Source organism: Aethalodelphis obliquidens, unplaced genomic scaffold (assembly GCF_003676395.1).
Source record: "Aethalodelphis obliquidens isolate GAN/ISIS:26980383/991018 unplaced genomic scaffold, ASM367639v1 scaffold1, whole genome shotgun sequence".
NCBI lineage: Eukaryota > Metazoa > Chordata > Mammalia > Artiodactyla > Delphinidae > Aethalodelphis > Aethalodelphis obliquidens.
This window is the reverse complement of record NW_020837945.1, coordinates 3,243,354-3,263,401: the sequence shown is the minus strand read 5'-3', so window position 1 is coordinate 3,263,401 and position 20,048 is coordinate 3,243,354. Positions and strand designations below refer to the sequence as shown.

At 49.0% G+C, this 20,048-nt stretch overlaps 2 protein-coding genes across 5 annotated transcripts in view; one reads left to right on the top strand and one right to left on the bottom strand.

Moving 5' to 3' along the window:
- RSPH1 (radial spoke head component 1) overlaps positions 1–14,225 on the bottom strand; it is a 19,450-nt gene extending 5,225 nt beyond the window's left edge. Inside the window, exons 1-7 of one of the 2 annotated variants that reach the window (XM_027090266.1) lie at positions 14,108–14,225; positions 13,753–13,901; positions 8,256–10,117; positions 5,679–5,792; positions 5,471–5,576; positions 3,347–3,437; positions 2,504–2,639 (exon numbers count right to left, since the gene is read on the bottom strand). In XM_027090266.1, the coding sequence (XP_026946067.1) occupies positions 2,504–2,639; positions 3,347–3,437; positions 5,471–5,576; positions 5,679–5,792; positions 8,256–8,309 (501 nt within the window). In that variant the 5' untranslated portion in view covers positions 8,310–10,117; positions 13,753–13,901; positions 14,108–14,225. Of the gene's footprint in view, positions 1–2,503; positions 2,640–3,346; positions 3,438–5,470; positions 5,577–5,678; positions 5,904–8,255; positions 10,118–13,752; positions 13,902–14,107 lie in introns of those variants that run through there. The other variant, XM_027090181.1, reaches the window with a different exon arrangement.
- Positions 12,404–20,048, top strand: part of SLC37A1 (solute carrier family 37 member 1) — an 80,105-nt gene continuing 72,460 nt past the window's right edge. The window contains exons 1-3 of one of the 3 annotated variants that reach the window (XM_027088820.1): positions 14,220–14,479; positions 14,976–15,050; positions 15,350–15,413. The gene's annotated coding sequence lies outside the window, so the exon portion shown is untranslated. Of the gene's footprint in view, positions 12,601–14,219; positions 14,480–14,975; positions 15,051–15,349; positions 15,414–20,048 lie in introns of those variants that run through there. The other 2 variants (XM_027088957.1, XM_027088894.1) reach the window with 2 other exon arrangements.

Sequence of the window (20,048 nt, the reverse complement as noted above, 5' to 3'; positions counted from 1 at the left end):
ATATTTTTTTAAAACCAGAATAAGGCTCTAATAATTTTCTTTCCCACAACAGCACTTAAGAGCCTCTCGTCCGCAAACCCTTATTTTTTCTGGGCTTAACATTTGTTATACTTTTACATTTTTTATATACATGTAAAAACAGGACCTCATCCTTTGAAGTCACACCTTTTAAGTTATTAGTAAGGCTGAATTTTTTTTCAACATTTTTGAAATTTAAATCACGTTGATTAAGTGCTTTACAAATTAAATGTTACAAATATCCCAACCCCTTTTGTCAGATATCTTTTACATTTTCTTTATGGTGCTCTCTAATCTATACTGGCTTATTTTTATCAAGTGAAACCTTTTGGGTTTTCCTTTCTATTTTTGTATAGAAAGTCCTCTTCCTCAATCCAAAGGTCATAAATACTTATTCTTCTATCTGTGGCTTTCTTGTTTGCATTTAAATCTTTATTTCTTCTAGTAAGTATCTTCCTCTACATGCTGGAGGACAAACTTTGGTTTTATTTTTTCTCCCAAATGGTCATCAAGCTGTCCTAGCACCATTTCTTTTTTTTTTTTTTTTGCGGTACGCAGGCCTCTCACTGTTGTGGCCTCTCCCGTTGCGGAGCACAGGCTCCGGACGCGCAGGCTCAGCGGCCGTGGCTCACGGGCCCAGCCGCTCCACGGCATGCGGGACCCTCCCGGACCGGGGCACGAACCTGGGTCCCCTGCATCGGCAGGCGGACTCTCAACCACTGCGCCACCAGGGAAGCCCTCCCAGCACCATTTCTTGACTTCTCCCCACCATTCCTTTTAACTGGAAATGACATCCTTTCAAGTGCTAAATTATTTTATATACTTCGATCTGTCTGTGGACTCTCTAACCTGCTTCACTGATCTATATTTCTCTATCCTAGTATCACACTGTTTTCATTATTGAAGATTTATAGTGTGTTTTCATAACTTGTCAGCAAGGATGTGAACAGGTAATTGTCTGAAGGAAGAAAGTCAAACCAGCAATAAAAGTGTGTAAAGGTGCTGGGCCTCACCGGGAATCAGGAAATTCCACATTAAAACTATGAGATAACATTTTTTACCCACCAGATTTGAAAAGAAAATGTTAAAGACGAATACTATCCAATGTTGATGGAAGAAGTGATGAAGAGACTCCCATAGCCTGCTGACCAGAGTGTAAACTGGCTTAGCTTTTCAGGACAATTAGAGTAGTCATCATCATTTAAAGTATCAATACTTATAGATTTCGCAATTCCAGTAACTAACCTACATAAAAACTTCTGAATACACAAAAAGATAGCTTTTTGGGGGGTCCTGATATAGTGTGGTTCTATTTATGTAATTAAAATCCCCATGCTGTAACTCTGTATAAGCTGTACGTGTAAGTCTGTGCCTTTGCGATGCTTGAGGTGGGCAGGTGGGATCCAGAGTCTGGGCGTTTCACAGTTGGAACTACGCTCTGGCACAACTTTAAAGTCTTTTTCTAACTAGCAGAACAAAGCCCCACTCTGCTCTTACTCCTCAGATGAGTCTAGGTTTGCAGCATTCATTGGTTCCTCCCAATTAACTCGTATCTAATTGTCTTTCTTCCACCCACCTCCGTGTGCCGAAAAAGATCTCATGAGATTTTGCTGGGAGTGACGTATTCCATGTACAGATTTGAGGAGAACGTGCCTACACTTACAAAGACTAAAAGCAGAGTCTGCAATTAGGGTGTGAATTATATGGAAATGAAAACTGAGTTTTAAGGGTCTGAGGCTACTCTATTAAATCAGTTAGATGTTCCTCTGTCAAACTCTTAACACCTTTCATTTGCTCAGCAAACTCTTTCTTTGGGGAAAGTTTCTGCTCAACCCCTGATCAAGGCTACATGGCAAATGCAGGGTGGTAGGTAGGTTTCAAATTATTCAGGGTTTCTCTGCATCCCATCAGGGCTCGGGCAACAAGGACAGGTAAGGCCACAGAGTCCTCCAAACAGAAATGACCCATCACGGGTACTGCGAACCGGAAATCTTCAGACCCAAGGCCTCCAGTCCCACCACCACCTGGAGCAGGTGGGTGGGCGTGGGGCTCCAGGGAGGACCTGGTGGGTCTTCCTCCCTGCAGCTCCGGCTGCGGGCCTCCCCGGGGAAAGAAAGTCAAAAACACCCACAGGCTCAACTGCAGGAAATGCTCCGTCGTTGCAGACAAATACGTTATTTCATATCCGATTTACTCATGAGACCAAGGTCAAGATGCCCCCAGTGCTATAATGATTCCCGCTGCTGGGAGAGAGCATGGATGTTACTGAGATGCAGAGAAACTATCTGAGCTTCCCCCGCCCCCGCCCTGCCCTCTGTGGGTATCAGTGAGGCTCGGAGCTCAGCACAGCTGCCCTGTTTCCCTATCTGGAGGGGGTGGGAGGGTTTGCCTGGGTTTGTCCTATTTTCTGCTCACACATTTACACAGGCTCGGGGAGGAGGGTGTTGCTTATTTCATTGGCAAACATCGCTGCCCGTCGACTTACATTTTTGTTCAAGAACTTGCCCTGGTACCTGTGGTTCAGGTGGATGAGCTCGGCCGTGCCCTTCTGCTGGCCGTTCACCCAGGTACCCACGTACTTGCTGCCCGTCTCCGCGTAGAAGTAGGTGCCTTGCCCGTGCCTGGTGAAGATGAGGACCACGATGCACTCGGTTCTGTTGCAGTGAAAACCCTTCCAGGTTTATGAGATACACATTTGTTTTTTGTTTTTTGTTTTTGCGGTACGTGGGCCTCTCACTGCTGTGGCCTCTCCCGTTGCGGAGCACAGGCTCCGGACGCGCAGGCTCAGCGGCCATGGCTCACGGGCCCAGCCGCTCCGCGGCACGTGGGATCTTCCCAGACCGGGGCACGAACCCGTGTCCCCTGCATCGGCAGGCGGACTCTCAACCACTGCGCCACCAGGGAAGCCCTGAGACACACATTTGAATCAAGGGGGGCCTAGGCTGAGGTGGGCTCACCAGTGGCTTCTATATCTGGGCCCAATCTAAGCACACCTCCTGCTCGCGGCCCCAGCTGAGAGCAGGCATCCCTGCTGGACAGCGGCGGCCTCCTGCCTACCAGCTGGCTGGCGCGTGGAAAAGGCAGGGCTCCTGGGAGCTGCAACTCAGCGCCCAGAAGGTTCTCCCGTGCCCTCCGTGGCCTGGGGCCCTTGGGTGGGTTCCCGGGAACCTGCAGTCGCGCAGCAGTACATTGCTCCCACGCTGGCCTTAAAGCCATGAACCATGGGGCAGAGCTGGCCAGTGGGCTCTCCAGTCATGATTCTGTTGCTTAGTCACCGTCATGTGCTCATGACGTGAACTGATCTGCGGGCCCAGGGGGAGAACCGAACCTTTGGTGAGCAAACCACTCCCCGGTGTAGCTGTCATTGTTGACGTAGTAGTACACGCCGTGGCCATGCCTCAGGTCGTCCGCCCACTCCCCTGGAAGGGCCACACAAAAGCAGGGGTCAGGAGGAAACAGCTCCGCCCTTCACCGCTGTCCCTGCCCACTCTGACCCCCCTCCATCCCTGTCTCTCGGCCGGACCAATGGACACCTGGAGTGGGGAGCCGGCGGAGGGAGGCTGAGCTGGGCCTCTGGGGGGACGGGCTGGCAGGTGTATGTACTGGGCCACTTTTTCCCACTTGGCCGGCGGCACAGCAAGGCTTCAAGCCAGGGTTTGCTGCCCTATGGACAGTGGCCCCAGCTCCACACCCCTGCTGCCTCGTGTGCGTTCAGTGATCCAGCAACAACTTGGAGCCTCGGTGGTCTATTCTCAGCCACTTGCCGGCATTTCCATCTGTTTCCCACCTCGCACCTGCTCCAGCGCCTGGGGCCGCCCCCCCTGCACACCTGTGTTGAGCATCTTCGCCAAGTGGCTGCGAGCCGGTCTGCGCCCCTTTCGGCCAAAGCAGCGGCGAAGAAGTCCCATGTTAACTTGGGCTTTGGGCCGGAAGACTGTGGACTTACTGAGCTAAAATGAGTACTTAGCCTCCGACCTCAGAGAGGAAATCCCTGGGCAGTGACTGCGCCCTGCACCCATTAAGGTACAAAACCATAAGGGGACACGACAACTTACAACTGCCTCCAAAGGCGTTTTATATGTTAGCTAATAACCTTCACAGTAAAAATTCCTTCAACCCCCTACTCTGAGCGTGTATATGTGTATCTCCACATATGCATATATCTTCTCATACATCACATATATAATATATATAAATAGATATGTTGTTCAAATTAGATTAACATCTACGCTGAAATCAAAATGACAATAATGAGATTAGGTTCATCAGAATCTGGAAAGAATTAAATCCTAAATTAGATTGTGTCAAGTTGATTTAAAAAGCAGATGGGTCCTACGTCTGGAGCCAGGCTTCTAAGATTTACGAAACAAAACCAAAGAGGAATTCCATCTCTGGTAGGAACAGCAGTGACACTGTCCACCCAGGTGTAGGATTCCAGCAGAAGCCCTGTTTGAGGATGCCTCGGTTCTGGTTTTATGTGGCCACCAGACCCGCAGCTCCAGCCCACACCCTCAGAGGGTGGAATCCGTGGTAAGAAGCGCTGCTATCGCACAAGCTGCATTGTGGCCCCCCGACGTTTACTGAACACATACGATCCGTCAGGTCTGGTTCTGAGCATCTCACGTGTGTTCACTCCTCTGATCCTCGCACTGCAGGGGAGAAGCTGAGGCAGGGAGGGATGGGGTCCCCTGAACCAGGTCACACCTACTGTCACACCAGTTCCAGGGTTGGGCTCACAGACCTTTTTGGAAATCTGATGAAAACCAGATAACTTCCCAGAAAAGCAGCCCAGAACATAACCTTTGCACACCGTTGGCGAGGCTCACAGCCCACGCCCGCTCGTCTCTCTCCCTGGGTTAGGAACGGCCTTCACCGGTCTTTGGGGTGAGACGTCACACTGTCGTCACACCAGGTGACAATGGTGGGTGGGGCGGCAGTGCGGTTCTTGGAAATAAGGGGACAAGAGTTCCTGAGCCACATAACATTGGCACGTAACGCACTGCGGCAGAGGTAAGAATGCCACTTTAACGAGGCAGAACGCCTCCCAGATCAGAAGCCTTCCGTGAAGGAACCACCATCTAAACCAACAGCGTGCTCATCAGAAGAGGGGCTGGTCAGCAATGGAAGACGGCAAGAGCAGCTCCAAGGACACTCTACCACTGAGCACCAGTTGACCTGGGTCCAACCCACCCCCCGAGGTCCGTGCTCGCCCAGCAGCCTCTCTCAGCGCATGGGCCCCCAGGAGGGAATGTGCAGGCCACAGGGACAGTCACATGTCCCCCTGTGGATCCGTTCACTAATTACAAGGCTCTCTGGTTTCTGCATCAACCCTGTGAACACAGGAACGTAGATCGTATTTGTTGAATGACTGGGGAACTTGAAGCTTTCGTGTGTGCCTCAGCAACCCCAAGTCCTCCACAACACGGAAGTCTGCTTTGTGGTAATACTTTACCTTCATATCTTGATCCGTCTGGATAGATAAAAGTGCCTCGACCGTGTTTTTTATTTTTAACATATTCTCCAATGTACCGCGCACCACTTTTAAATTTGTAGGTCCCCTGAAACACATTGATTATATAATTCATATCAATCCTGAATTTAATCATTGCTAACAGAGTATTAAATTGGGTAAACCACCCACTCAAGTCACCGATTCTGACCTGGCCGTGCCTTTTACCATATTCGTATTTCCCTTCATACGTGTCCCCATTGGGCAGTCTCGCTTTCCCATGTCCATGCCGCTCACCGGCCTCGTTCCGCTCCCCTTCGTATTCCTGGACCGAAGAAAACAAGATGATCACAGTTACCATTTATTAAGCACTAACCAGGGACCTCCCTGGTGGTCCAGTGGGTAAGACTCTGCGCTCCCAAAGCAGGCGACCCAGGTTTGAACCCTGGTTGGGGGACTAGATCCTGCATGCTGCAAGGAAGATCCCACGTGCTGAAACGAAGACCCAGCGCAGCCAAAATAAAATTTTTAAAAAATGAATAAAATAAATAAAAGCACTAACTATGTGTTAGGCATTTTATAAATAGTATTGCATTGCATCCTCCCAATCCTTGGCCTTGTCTTACAGGTGAGGTAGGTACCACACCTGGGTGACATGGAGCATCTGTCCAGGGTCACACAGCTGGCACCTGTCCATGGTGGGACTTTCACTCTCTCCCTCCAATGTATTATGATAATCCTTTACACTGTAAACAAAACTGACCATTTTGAGGAAAATGCGAGGTGCACCAAGTTGTGTTCTTTATAGGAACACATTTGAAGTAGCATTTGCGGGTGGAACGTGTCCTAAACCCACCTTCCTCCAATAATACAGAACTTAAAATGCAAATCATCCCTGGGGTGTCTGTGGCCTGAAGACAGCTTTGACCTTCAAGGATGGTGGGAGAGGGGCGGGGGAGCTGAGGAATAAACTGGGCTCAGTTGTCAACTTGAGTCTCCCAACTCAATTTAGTTTATCTTATTTTTAAACTCCTTATCAAGAGACTTAAGGTTCAAACGCTCATAGCTAAGATCGATAATTAATCTATCTTAAAAGTAAATCAATGAAAAACATAATACAAGCTTGTCGCTTCCCTATTTTCTCCATCCTTCATGAAATAAACGTTTCTCAAGCACCTAATACATGAGCGTAGAGTGCAAACAATGAATGATGAAATGGCGAGGAGCAATGAAATGAAATGGCATAGAGCAATGATTTGACACGGCGCTGGATCTGGATAGACATTACACGTAAGCTCAGACACATTCAGTCAAGGGCTTCAGAAACAAACATTTTTGCAGTTCTTGTGCTTTTCTAGCACCGTTTGGCTCAGAAATTCATGCTCAGATTATAACGCAGAATTTTATAACCTTACAAACTTGTTTCAGGGTTAGTCTACGTCAAAGTGTACAAAAGGCTCCTCCTGCCGCCCCAAAGACCTCTCGATACACCCAGTACTGAGACGCTGGGGTGCCTGAATAGGAAGAGAACCCTTGAAAATGACCCCAACTGTGAATCGAACCTGAAAATTATGGACACTAAAAAGTTACAGATCGGTAGGGCCATTTGAGGGGATGAACTAGAAAGCTTACTGGGAAGGTGATGTAGCTTGGGTTCCCCAGAAGCAGACCTTGGAGACAGATTTTTTTTTAAGTGCTCCCAGGAGAAACCAGCAAACGGGGTGCGAAAACAGACGTGAAAGAGGCGGCTGCCAAGCATGGGTGATGTCGGGTGATGTCCCAGACTCAGCCTCATCGCACAAGGGGTTCTGGAGTGTAGATCCCTGCAGTTTGTCCTGCTTTTTAGCACTAGCTGCTGGCTGTCCCGGGATGCGTACATCCCAGGCACTTCAGCCGCTCCCTGCTGGCCAGGTGGCTCCAGTGCACAGAGGTGCTTGTCTTGAGCAGCAAATCAGGCAGAAGCTGGAAGATGGGTGTGCAGAGCTAGTAAAAAAGGTCTGAGCAAGCACATCTATCTCAGCAGGGGTGCTAGATTTTTCAGGTAATTCTGAAACTATTTCAACTCTGTACCCTGCACACACACAGCGGATGAGGTTCCCGACCTGCCAGCCAGGCAATAGTCACCCTCTGGCTTCGGGCAGCACAAACATGCCCACATGGAGCCCAGCTCACATCACTGAATGTGCATCCCTTACCTCCTCTCCGCTGTCTAAACCAGGAAATATTTCCAACGACCCGGGTCATTTCCAACAAAAGTGAAGAAAGCACATGTGATTACAGGCCTGTATGGTGATACTTCAGGAAGCCTTCGCTGAGCCTGGGACCGCCTTAGCATTTCTTGAAGGCTGCCAGGAAGCAGCTTTCCTCCATCTTCCTTTAATCCTGAGGACCCAGGCTCCATTACAGAAATAGTTTCAGAATAATATACAAAAATACATTCAAGAATAGTATGGTAGCTTGGGATGACCCAGCCATCCAAGGAAACTGTCTCGATGAAGGGTGACAGCAGGGAAGAGGACGCTTCCAAAGCCTTGCATTGGAAATCTTTGCCTTTAACGATAGGAGGAATTGGTGGAGGGGGGAGCGAGAAGGGATTCGGCAGGCGGACGTCATAACGTTTCACCTTTCACAGCCATCTTGCAGGACGCAGCGCCCGCTGTGGTCCTTGCTGTTGGCTGGGCCTCCCAGTGGGACTGTGGCTGGCCTCCAGGCCACCCCACTCTCCGAAACCGGCTTCCAAGGGTCCGCGCACCCCTGGGAGCTCCCCCCCCTTACCCGGAGATCTCACCCCAAGATATTTCTCTCCCTCCTCCTCCAACTCTTCCGAGCCCAGGTCCGACATGATCCCGCCCCAGTCTGGATCCCGGCTGCCGCCTGAGCCTTTCTAGTCGGTAGGTACCAGCTGCCTGCACCGCGTCCGCCGTCGCCACGGAGACGCGGCCAGGCCCGCCTTCCTCCCAACTGGGGCGTAGAAGCCGAAAGGTGGGGGTAGGAGTCACTGTTAACCATCGCATGCTGTCATAGCAACGGGATGCATCCACCAATCGCCGCTTGGGACGGGAGAGAGGCGGGGCCTGGGGCGGGAAGGCGTAGGGAGAAGCCAATGGCAGCCTTCGGGGGCTGTCATAGCAACGAGAAGGGGAGCCTCGGCCAATCGTCGCGCAAGAGGAGTGAGGGGGCGGGGCCTGAGGCGTACTAGGTACCCACCTGCTCGCTAACCTGGACACCACGTGGCTTGCCCCCTTTAACCAGCTGCTGGGTGATGCTGCAACGAGGAGGGGTGCAGGAAGCGCGTCGGGCCAGTTCTATTGAGGCCTTCACCCCTGCCTAGGGCTGGGCACTGCCCCTTCCCAGCCCTGGCCACTGGTTCCTCGGATCCCTCGGCAGGCCCTCTTCACCTTTCTGAGCTCTCTTCTGATCCTTCGGTGTTGGCGGTCCACAGAGATGTGTTCTTCGAGATCTTTTCTCGTGTTTGTAAACATCTCCTCCTGACTCAAGGAGTCAGCTCCGACCTACTAGCAGATGCAATCTACCCTGATGCCCGTCAGGGTTTGACGTCTCTCCTCCACCCTAGGTGTGAGTCCAGCCCCCTGGGGTTCCCATATGGAGCTCGCTCCCTCACACACGCCTAGACAGTCACTCACACGCGCACACATACACCTGCACATGGACACTCACTCCCACTCGTTAATGGGCCCCTCCTCCTAGCTTCCCTCCTGTCATCTGACCCTCGGCCTGCCCAGGGCCCCTCATGATCTCCTTCCCAACTCGTCTGTCACCAGCCCTGATCCCAGCCTGTAAGTTCTAGCAGTGGTCTCTAATTCAGCCTCTCTATCTCCAGCCTTTGGTACTCTTCACCACCTCACGTTCCTTCTCTACTCCGAAGCCCAAATGCAGACCAGCCTTATCCACTGGCGTTCAGTCCCTCCATGTTCAAGCCCTAAGTCATCCTCTCAGCCTCACAGCACACCATCCCCTTCTTATACTGGTTTAGATGCTTCAGACAAAAGAAAACCACAGGCACTTGCCCCAGTACATCCTTCACTTCTCCACTTCTATGCCTCTGCCTGTGTCAGACTCTCCCTGGAAAGTCTTCCTTCCCCCAGCCCTGCCTATCAAAAGTCATAGCCATTCATCAAAGACTGGATACGAGACCACTTCCAGAAAAAGCTCCAAATTCATGATAAGGGTGCCCTCGTGGAGGAAGAGGGGAATGGGGCTTAGAGAAAGAGGAAAGCCCTTCAGCTCTGTATCATCTATCTGGCTATCATCCATCCATCTACCTATATATTTTAAAGGTCTGAGTGTGACAACATGCAAAATTTAATTTTAAGTAGTGAGTTTTTATTAGTATATAATAACCATATTTCTCTGTATTTTTAACTTTTTGCTCTAAATGTTGGACACCTCCCTCCAGTTTCTACTGATCCTTCAAGTTAGCTGTGCTCACTGTGTCTCTCGTAATTCCCATCGTGCCTTTAGCCATCTTCATCAAATACACGAGACAAGTTCTGTCTCATGTGACAGTCATCTGGGTATCAGGAGCCATGCCGCCCTCATCTTCGTTTCCCCCTCAGCACCTCATGTTTTGCACACAGTGGATGCTAAACCAGGCCACGGAAATCCAGTCCATGTGGGCCTTCCGATCCCCTGGTGAGATGGAAGTGTTTCTCCTTTATCACTTTTACTTAAAAGAATCTCTGTTTTGTGTGTGCAAGTAAACAAAGACCACCCAATGAGAACAAGCAAAGACTATTTATTCGCGGCTTGCTATAGCAAGGGACTCAGCCACCATCACTTGCATTTCGGCAGAGACTCAAAGGCAGGCAGAGGAGAGGGAAAGCTTTATGGTGGGAAAAAGGAAGGGGGTTGGTGCCCTGACTGCAGGCTGTGGGTGTGGGAAAGCTGCCAGAGGGCTCGGGAGAACCGAGACAGCCCATGTGTTTGGTTACAGTAAAAATTCAGCTTTCTCTGGTTGGTCCTACGGGGGAAGGGGGGGGCAAAAATTAGGGTGCCTCTCAGTGATAATCAAGTCCTGGCCATTTGGAGCCCATTGTTAAAGGGGTTATTGTTTGTTACTGGATCAGCTAGTAGAGCTAGCGACTGACTTCCTGCCAGTCTGGCCTACAGTAGGCCGGCTTCTTGCGATGGCTACTGTGGATAGTGGGTTGGTTTCCTGGGCTTTGTCGCTGCCACTTGTGGGTCAGAGTTCTATTTCTATATATGGTTTGGCCATCGTACATTTTAATGTGTTTTTGCAAATTATACAAATAACTGTGTTTCATCTTAAATCTAAATATTGTATGGTGCTCTTAGCTGCTTTTGAGATTTAATACTTCAACAATAACCCCAACTTTTTGTTTATTTAAATCTAATATTTAAGTATTTTAAAAAATTGATCTAAATGGAGGGAAACCAGGTCTTAAAGTCATCTTCGTTTAGTGGAAATATTATTCCCCTAGAGCCAGAATGCCCAATGTCAAATTCTGGGTTCCCATGGCCTATTCGTTTTGGTGACCTCAGGCAACTCACCTGCCCTGAGCCTCAGTTTCCTATTCTGTAAACTGAGGGGAATAAACCCTTCCAAACTCGAAGAGCTGCCCTGGGGATCAAAAATGGTACCTTATTAATGTATCGTTATTTATTATGATAGCTATATAATGCCATCAATGAAGATCTAACAAAGAAATCACATATCGTTAATAGAAAGTTCTCCTCGCACCCACCCACCCCCCTCCCAGGTGTGTCGTGTGATGTTGCTGGGGGATGGGGAGATGGGGGAGGGTAGCAGTGCCTGAGGAAACACAAAGGCCAAATCCATGAGGTGAATGGCTGAATAATCAACAGATCTTCCAGAAGACACACAGCATGCCAACGTTTCCCTCTGAAACAACAGCATAATGGAAGGTTGCAATCTCAACCGCATCTCAGGCCCAAATCCATCACTTACCGAAAAAAGAAACAATGTACAGGCAAATTAACACACAAGACCCTACAATTATATTGTTTGTTAGTTGCAAAGAGAAAAAGATTGTAAACACCCCAAATTCACAGTTTTTCTTCTGGGAAAAAGTGGGGACTTTAGAAGGACCGATGACTATGGTTTTCTTCTTTATACTTGTCAGTTGCCACATTTACTACAGTGGGGTGTGTCTTTTTATAATAATACCTCAAAATATTTTAAATATTAGGGATCTGGAATGGTAATACAATCAAGAATATGCAACCAGATGTTAGCTTTTTTGCATATAAAAATAAATGTCAGGAATTCAGTTTTCAAATTTTCTCTAAAAATGCCAGTGAGTAATGTTTGCTAAGTTCTGACTCTGTGCTGGCAGTGTTTGAAGAGTTTTATATATGAATTATCTTAACAAATCCTCACTGTCATTTCTCCATTGTACAGCTAAGGAAACGGAGCCACAGAGAGGTAAAGACATTGCTCAAAATCACACAGCCAGTGGGATTCAAACCATGCCATCTGACCCAAGCTATTGCTGTAAATCACTACACTCTACTGCCCCCCCAGATCTCTGATTTAAAGGCATAACTATGCTCTTCTGGGAGTGACTTTAACCATCTACCAAGCAGAGAACCACTGGCTCAAAGAGCCTTCGATTAAAAGACTCAGAAAGTGGTTTAAGCACACCCTGTCCTGGATCACATCATAAGCCGCTGGGTGCCTAGCCACTGAATTATTAGATCCTAAAATTTACAGCTGGATTTATGGCTTATGCAAATTAGTCAGAATCCTCCCCACCCGCCAAATCTTTCAGTCAATCTATAGTAATTTCATTACCCTGCAGGTTTAACAATCGTCCAAATAAGGCAAGATCAGGTAAACATCAGGACCGGCCTCCCAGCCTCCTGCAGCACAGAGCCCAGAAACTCCTTCCAGAAAGAGGCTGCTCCCCGCTCACTGCAGGTAGGAAGCCCCACCTACCCTCTCCCTATGAGACCTGCGTAGTCCAGAAAGACCTCATTCGGCCAGCCTGATGCCGGGCAGCCCCAAACTCCCTGACCCTTAAGCCCCACGTGACAGGCAAGTACTTGGTGATCACAGAAGCAGCGATTTCAAAATCCGAAGGCCTGCGAAACTGTGGCATAGCTCATCCTCCTTTCCCGGAGACAAAAAGGTGAGGCCTCACTAGGAGGAGTTTCTTCACTGGAAAAAGGAGGAAATCCTACTTCTCAACCTTGACAGGGAGGCACTTCCCCTACTCCCCCAGCCGGCCCTTCCCATCACCCCCCGGGAAGGGGTTCCCATCCTCTCCCCTCCCCCTCCCCTCCCCCTCCCCCCCCCACCGCAGGGAGCGTGCGCAGATGAGCCCTCCGTGGAGAAGGGAGGGGCGAGGCGGCAGGGCTTCAGGTGAGCCGCGGAGGTGAAGGACCACGGTTCCTCCCAGCTCCATTCCCCCAGGCAGAAATTATCTTCTTGCTTTTCTTAAATATAAATGAGACCCTCCTCTCTCTACTTCTCCCACCCCCAACAAAAGAAGGGGTGAAGGAAACTCGATCCGTGGTTCTGCCCGGAGGGGCTGGGGATAGTGGCTTCGGCTCCTACGGTGGGACCGCCCCGGGGGAGGAAGGTGACTTGGAGGCCTCCTGGGGGTCCGCTTCCGGTGTTCCACAGCTTTCTGACCCACCTCCGAGCTGGGTCGGGGCTGCCTGGCCGTTGCCATGGCGACTGGCTGAGGCCCTGAGCCTGTCCCTTCTGGACCGTGGAGGACAAGGCAGAGGGGAGTCGGCAAAGTGCGAACAGGGTTGTTTCTGTGTTTGTTTACAACTGCTCAGATAAAAAGCAGGGACTTTCAACAAAATGAATTCAGGCCCATCTTCGGTGTGGAAATGTGTGGTTGTTTATTAAAACACTTGTGTTCTTGAGAATGGAACTATTTTATATATATATATATATATGCACAATTATAAACATACACTTTTAGGTATATCTATAGGTAGATATAAAAACACAGGCCTTGTAACTTCTTTTTTAAAATGGAGTTTTTATGGCATTTAGTGGGTAGGAGTCAGACCCAGGTTTGAAATCCTAGCTCTGTTTGCTTCTTTCTGAAGCCAATTTACCCATCTGTAAAACGGAGGTAATAGTTCACTGCCCTTTTAGGGCTGTTGTGAGGTCTAAATAAGATGTTTATAATGAGCTTAGCACGGGCCTAGCACACAATAAAACATCTAGGAAATATTAGCTATTACTAATAATTGTACTATTGTTACTCCGCACTTAGTAAATGTTAGCTATTATTGTTAATAATTACACTGTGGTTACTCACATAGTAACCAAGCACGTTCTGTCCATCCATGGGTCTTTGGGGAAGTTCTGACATCAGGTTGTCTTGGTCATTTTCAATTGTGTCTTCCCGGAGAGGATCAGATTGCCAAAGATGTTTCAACCAGGTAATCGTGACAATCAGAAGTTAGTCTGTGAAAAACAGATTATGTTTAATGCTTATATCCATTAGCACTGATACACATGAGGATGGGAAGAGACCGAAGTTTCTAGAAAGATATTGACGAGTAGATTCTTACGTAAAAGGAACTCTTTTAACTGTTTGATGTTATGTCTCTTATAAAAGTGACAACTGACAAGGAGGAAATAAACAGATACACACACCCCTACACACCTACGTGAGGTATGCGGTTTCATGGAAGGATATTGAGAATGCTATAGTCCAGAAAGGAAGTAAATTCTTTTCCATCCAGGTAGTGGGATTATTCAGTAATTCAGCAGCAGCAGTAGGCGGACGGGTTCATGCAGTCAGGCAGGGTGGAGCCAGGAGACATCAGGAAGTTGGGCCAGCTCGAGTTTATGTTAGGCAGCAACTTGAGGGCACAGACTGTGCTCACCTGTGCTCACGTGTGCTCCCCTCACCACCCCCCCCCCCAAAGCAGTGCCCGGCACATAGTAAGCCCTCAATCAAAGAAGCTTGTGATCGTGGTGTTAGGTAGCATTTTGTAACAGAGTTGTACTTTATGCAACACTTGGGAAAGAAAAAAAAGGTAAAGTATATCAATTTCTCATTCTTTTTTTCTTCTATCTTGTTTTTTTTATTCTCCTTAAATCAGATTCCATTTTCCAGGGGCTCTCTCAGTATGTCAGTTAAATAACTATGGCTTAGTGTGTGCTGGGTCCCTGGTCATATACTAGGGGTTATGAGGAAATGAGGGAAGAAAAAGTACAGACCCATTTGGGGCAAGTTTGACATTAATCCATGCTATTTAAAAAATTACCAAAACTATGATATCTGATGGCTACATGTTAGTGCCTCAACCTAGAATGGATGTCCTTTCCGACTAGTGGATAGGAAGGTTGCTTCTGTGTTTGATATTACCTGTCACCTTGCTCTGGCCAGTGGTAGAGGTGGTGGGAGAGCCCATGGTACAAGGGGCTGCACCTTCTAGGCCTAAGGATGGAGCAGTCTCTCTGAGCAAGGAGCAGGTGGGGAGGCTGCAGGCCGCTCTTCCCAGAGTCGGGCTCACCCTACCCAACCTTCAGGAGGTCGTAAGGACCAAATAAGACGGTGAGGATGAGAATGCTCTGGAAACGGCAGATGCTGGAGAAACGTAATGTGTAAGTTGAACTCACATTTTTAATTCACTGATCGTACAATATTTGATGCAAACAGAAGAATACATGTTCATATGTGTCAGTGACGTAGCAAAGTCACACACAAATACCCGGGAACCTACTTCCCCAGATAAAGAAATGAATGAAGAAATAAAGAGAATCACCACGGACATCTGAGTGCAGAGATCTCTGTCCACACCTCAAATCCGACTCTGTAGAATTTGGTTATAGAGAATGAAGAGTTACTGGGCCGGTGGGAAGGAACCTTAAGACTAAATACCTACTACCACATTGTCTTTTAGAACGGCCGGCCTGGGCCTGCTCCCTCCAGCAGAGTGACCGATTCCTGCTGCTGCCTGGTCTGCTGTAAGTCCTTTCTCTTCTTTGCTAATTTGCTGGGCAAAACAGCGTCTCCTGGTGCCTTTACTTTGTACTTCCTTGATTATTTGTGAAGATAAGCACTTTTCCCTAAGGCTCGTTCTCCATCTCCATTAGCTGTTGTTAACTATTTAGATCACATGTCTCCAGGACACCCTCAGAGATGCGTGTATGTCGTGCTCTCTTTCTGAAATGCAAGACTTACCTGGGTCTTGTTTCTCTACCTGGGGAATAGTTCTTCAACTTTACCCAGATGTCACCTCCTGGGGACGCCTTTGCCGGCTGCTTCAGGCCCCTCTGACCATCCCTCTGGCTGTGCCTGTTGCCCTCCTTGCATAGTTGTGACTTGTGTTTCGGGGTCAGCCTCCCTAAGGGTCCCAGGGCCTTGACCCCTGCAGTCTAGCGCAGAGCCTAGGCTCGGATTATTAAAAATTACTAAACGCTCTTGGCAAAATTGAGGAAATTCAGTAAAGTACAAAGAAGAAAGTAAAGAGGACCACTAACCCCACCTCCCAGAGAGAGGTGCCCCTGCTGGCATGTGGTGCGCGTCCTCCCGGGCTTTTTGAATGGGTACATATAATGTGTGTGCTTAATTGAAGTCATTTTATTTATCACTTACCATTATGGGGTGACATGTCCAAACTTCTTCAAAAGTGTTTAAAAGACTGAAAAGTATGTCACCTTAAGGATATACCAAACTTATCTTGACTCGATCAAGATTTGATAAAAGAATGAATGGGAATGTTTAATACAAGTTTGAAGGATGTAGGGGGCGTTACCTAAGGAAATTGTACTCCATTGTGTTACTAAGAAAATACCGTTTCAGGTGTCTTTTCTGGGTACCTCATTCCCCCCTGCTCTGGGATGACCCCCTGAGGGGTCCTTTCTCAGCTCTGGGTGCTGGCCTCTCCTCCGTGGCTCTGGCGTACCTGCTTGTCTGTATGTACAGGCCCAGAGGGAGTTTAAAGTACAGTCCCTTGGTTTATGACACGTATTTTACCAAACCACACCTAGGCTGAAAAGTACTGAGCCTTGCTGAAGACCGTATAAAAATATTCCAACTTGGTTATCCTATTTATCTGCACTAGCTCAGCTGAGGGGTGACTCCCTAGTTGATGGACCGGTTTCCTATTTCCCTTTCCCTGACCTGCTATGACCTTATAGGCTTAAAACTAGGAGGAATTTACAGCGCATGGGCTCGGGCAACACGTGAGCTCCAGAGGGGAGCTCCACTGCCAGGAACACTTGGCCGATGGAAGCAACAGTCCCTGCATTCGGTGCAAGCCTCTCTAGCAGCCCCGCTGGAGTCAGGGTCCAGCTACGCCCAAGGCACTCGGGCATCCTCCAGCGACCACTCCCCTCACCCCAATACAGAAGAAAAGCAAGAAAGCGCTCAACTAGGAAAAACTGCCAGGGTCCTGGAAGCAGGGACCTTTGCCCACCTGTCTTACACGAGCAGTTCGCCCAGGACCGCCCTCGCAAATGTCAGTTGTCTCAAGTGTTAGGTGTTATCGTAGGACTCACAAGGCTCCTCTCCCCCAAATGCGTCCCAACTCGGGTATCACGGGGTCTAAAATCCTACCGCTAACAAGCCGCTGCCTAGGCTAAGCACGTCGTTCTATGTTTTATTTTTTTTAACATTAACGTTTATTTTTATTCTGTTTGAAAATACACGGCTTTGTCCTTTTTGTGCCTCTTCTCACAGCCCAGAGGCAACCGCTTCCCACTCTTAGCCTTTTCTCCACGTTTCCAAAGACGATGAGTACACCGCGACTTTACTGCCCAGCTTAGACCTCTTGCTCTGCAGACGAGATCTAGCTCTCTGACGTCCCCGAGGATAGTTCTAAGTGCTGTTAAGGCTGCTGCCTGAGATTTTCCCATCCAGGAGGAGAGCCTTGGGTGGGGACAGAAGGGGTGACTCACAGAATACGTGAGTCAACTAGGGTCGAATCAAGAGATCTGCAGCCCGAGGCAGCCGGAGGCCTGGCCGTCTCCTCTCTGGGCCCCTGGGGACCCAGCAGACCTGCTCCTCCATTCTCGGTCAGGCTATGGCTCCTTGGTGTGTGGACTCTTGTCTGCCTGGAATACAGATGTGCTTCTAGTGGGAGGCTCTTCATTCGGTTCTTTACCAACAACATTAGCAATGGAACCAAAAATCTCCCCGGCTCACCGGTTGAGCGCCCCATACTGCTAAAATCCTTGCTTTTTGATCAGCGGAGATAAAATGAAACTCCTTCACGGTCAGGAAACGCGTTCCGTTTCCTTATCTCTCTAATAATATTTCATGCTTTTCTGCTTTCTAAGCTGGAGGCATTTTCACGAGCTCTGAAGCCCAGTATCCTCAAAGCTCCCTACAGGGAGCCATCGGCCCGCTTCCGCCCTCCCCAGGCGATGTCTGCTCCCCCCTGGATGCACACGCCTCGTGGTTTTCCTGCAGAGACAGAGCTTCTGGGCAGAAGGTCCTTTTTCCCAGTCTGATTTCTCCTTGCAATGCCCAGCACTAGCACAGAGCTTGTTTGCGCGTAGTAGGTTTGCATTCCTAGTGCCTCTCTACCATGGATGACCCAACCCTCCAGCAGGTGTCAGAGTTACCTCTTTCTTAAGACCAGGGAACAGGAGTGAGTCTTCCCTGCGAGTTGGGGGCCGCGAAAGCCAACCCTTCCAAGTGGAGCTGTCCACCTGTCTGTCCTCTCTCAGCGCCACTGGGGCTCACGGACACGCTTCCACCACCTCTCAGATGGACGCTGAGAGAAGTTCATTGTCTCATGACCCTCTGTCTTGTCTCCAGGCCACACCTGCTGTCCCCTCCCCAGGGTTCCCAATAGTTCCCCGGAACCCTCTCCATTTCTCCAAAACACCTCCTTCTTCACTTTCACAACTGACTCCCTTCTGCGACAAAGGGGACAGAGGGAGGAACCCTCCCCTCGTACCAGCCCACTGGCAAAGTGACGGCTCTCTCCCCTTTTTCCATCGTCTCTTCTCCAACCCGAGGCTCATTCCTCCTCACATGTTCTGGATTCCTCGTCTTTCCGCCTCTGGAGGGACATGTGTCATTCAAGCACGCAGCTCCCTTTCCTGGACGTGTGGACACCCACCCTCCCTTCTGGCTGCTCTGGGACCTGGGCCTCCCGTGAGAAGGGGCTAATTTCCAGGTCTGGGGCAGGAGGTGCATGGGATGAGCTTGTGAGGACATCTTGTCACCCTAGAAAGCAAGGACACTGTCAAAGGTACCCGGGTCACGTCAGAAGGACTCACTGGCCAATGCAATTCAACAAGGAGAGTAACTGGAATGGATGCAAATACAGCAACTGTGGCTCAGGCCACTCGTGCGGAGAATAAAAAAGCAGAACAAAGGAAAACTCACGGCTAACTTTTGAAGAATAGTAGAAAGTCAACTCATTACTTTGACAAGTGGCAAATAAAGGAATTCCACGTGTATCCTGCCTCTCCCATACGAGCCGCGCTTCAGAGTTAACTAAGTAACTGATGAGGGGAAGTTTCTCTTTATAGAAGTAGGCTAGCAAATAAAAAGGAAACAATGAAATTATGATGTCCATTTCACAACTATGAATTCTACTTCTAATGAATTAATGAACTTAGGCAAGGAACGTCTAAGTACGGCAGAAGATGACCAGATACCAGGTGCCTCACTGGCTTGAATCGTCCGGAATCTGATCAAGCCTCGGGAGCTCCTTGCCAATTTCAGGTAGTACAGGAAGTACATAAAGAATATGTTCGACCCCATCACAACGATGGGGTCAGCACAGTGCAAAGCGTAGGAGACTCTGCAGGAAGAACGGCCTGGCCTCCGTGACAACAGCAAGAAACTTCTTAGGACAAAGATGCAGGGGAATCTCCAGATGGAGAGATCTAGGAGACACATCAGACAATACATGTGTGGACTGTTTGGGTCCCCATCCGAACATACACTGACAGAGTGAGACCATCTATAGGGCACTCAGGGGAGTGAGAACACGGGCTGGGGATTTGATGCTATTATGGAATTATTCTTGCTTGGGGAGCCCTGATGACGGTAGAGTGATTATGTTGAAAACTGTATCTTTTAGAGATACACACTGAAACTTTACAGGTGAAATATAACGTCTGGGATTTTCTGCAAAATATCCTGGGAGAGGAAGTGGGTCAAGACAGAGGAAACAAAATCGGTGGCACATTGATGAAGCCAGGCAGTGGGTACCTGGGGCTTCATTATAAGGTTCTCTCGACTTCCGTCTACGCTTGAAAATGTCCATGCACTTCCCTGGTGGTCCAGTGGGTAAGACTCCGCACTCCCAATGCAGGGGGCCCGGGTTCGATCCCTGGAGGGAGAACTAGATCCCCCATGCACGCCGCAACTAAGACCCGGCACAGCCGAGAGAAAGAGAGAGAGAAAGAGAGAAAGAAAGAAAGAAAGAAAGAAAGAAAATGTCCTTGCGTTTAAGAAATGTCCTTCCTCCCCGAGTCCTTCTCCAGCTTTGGGCCCTTCACTTCTCCCCAGCGCAGCCAACCTTCCTGAAATGGTTTTCTGCTCTCCTTCCTCACCCCCACCCAGGCCTCTGCCACCCCCCACCCAGGAAGCTTCACGACCTTCAGGGTGAGGCCAGTAGACAATGACTTCCTTGC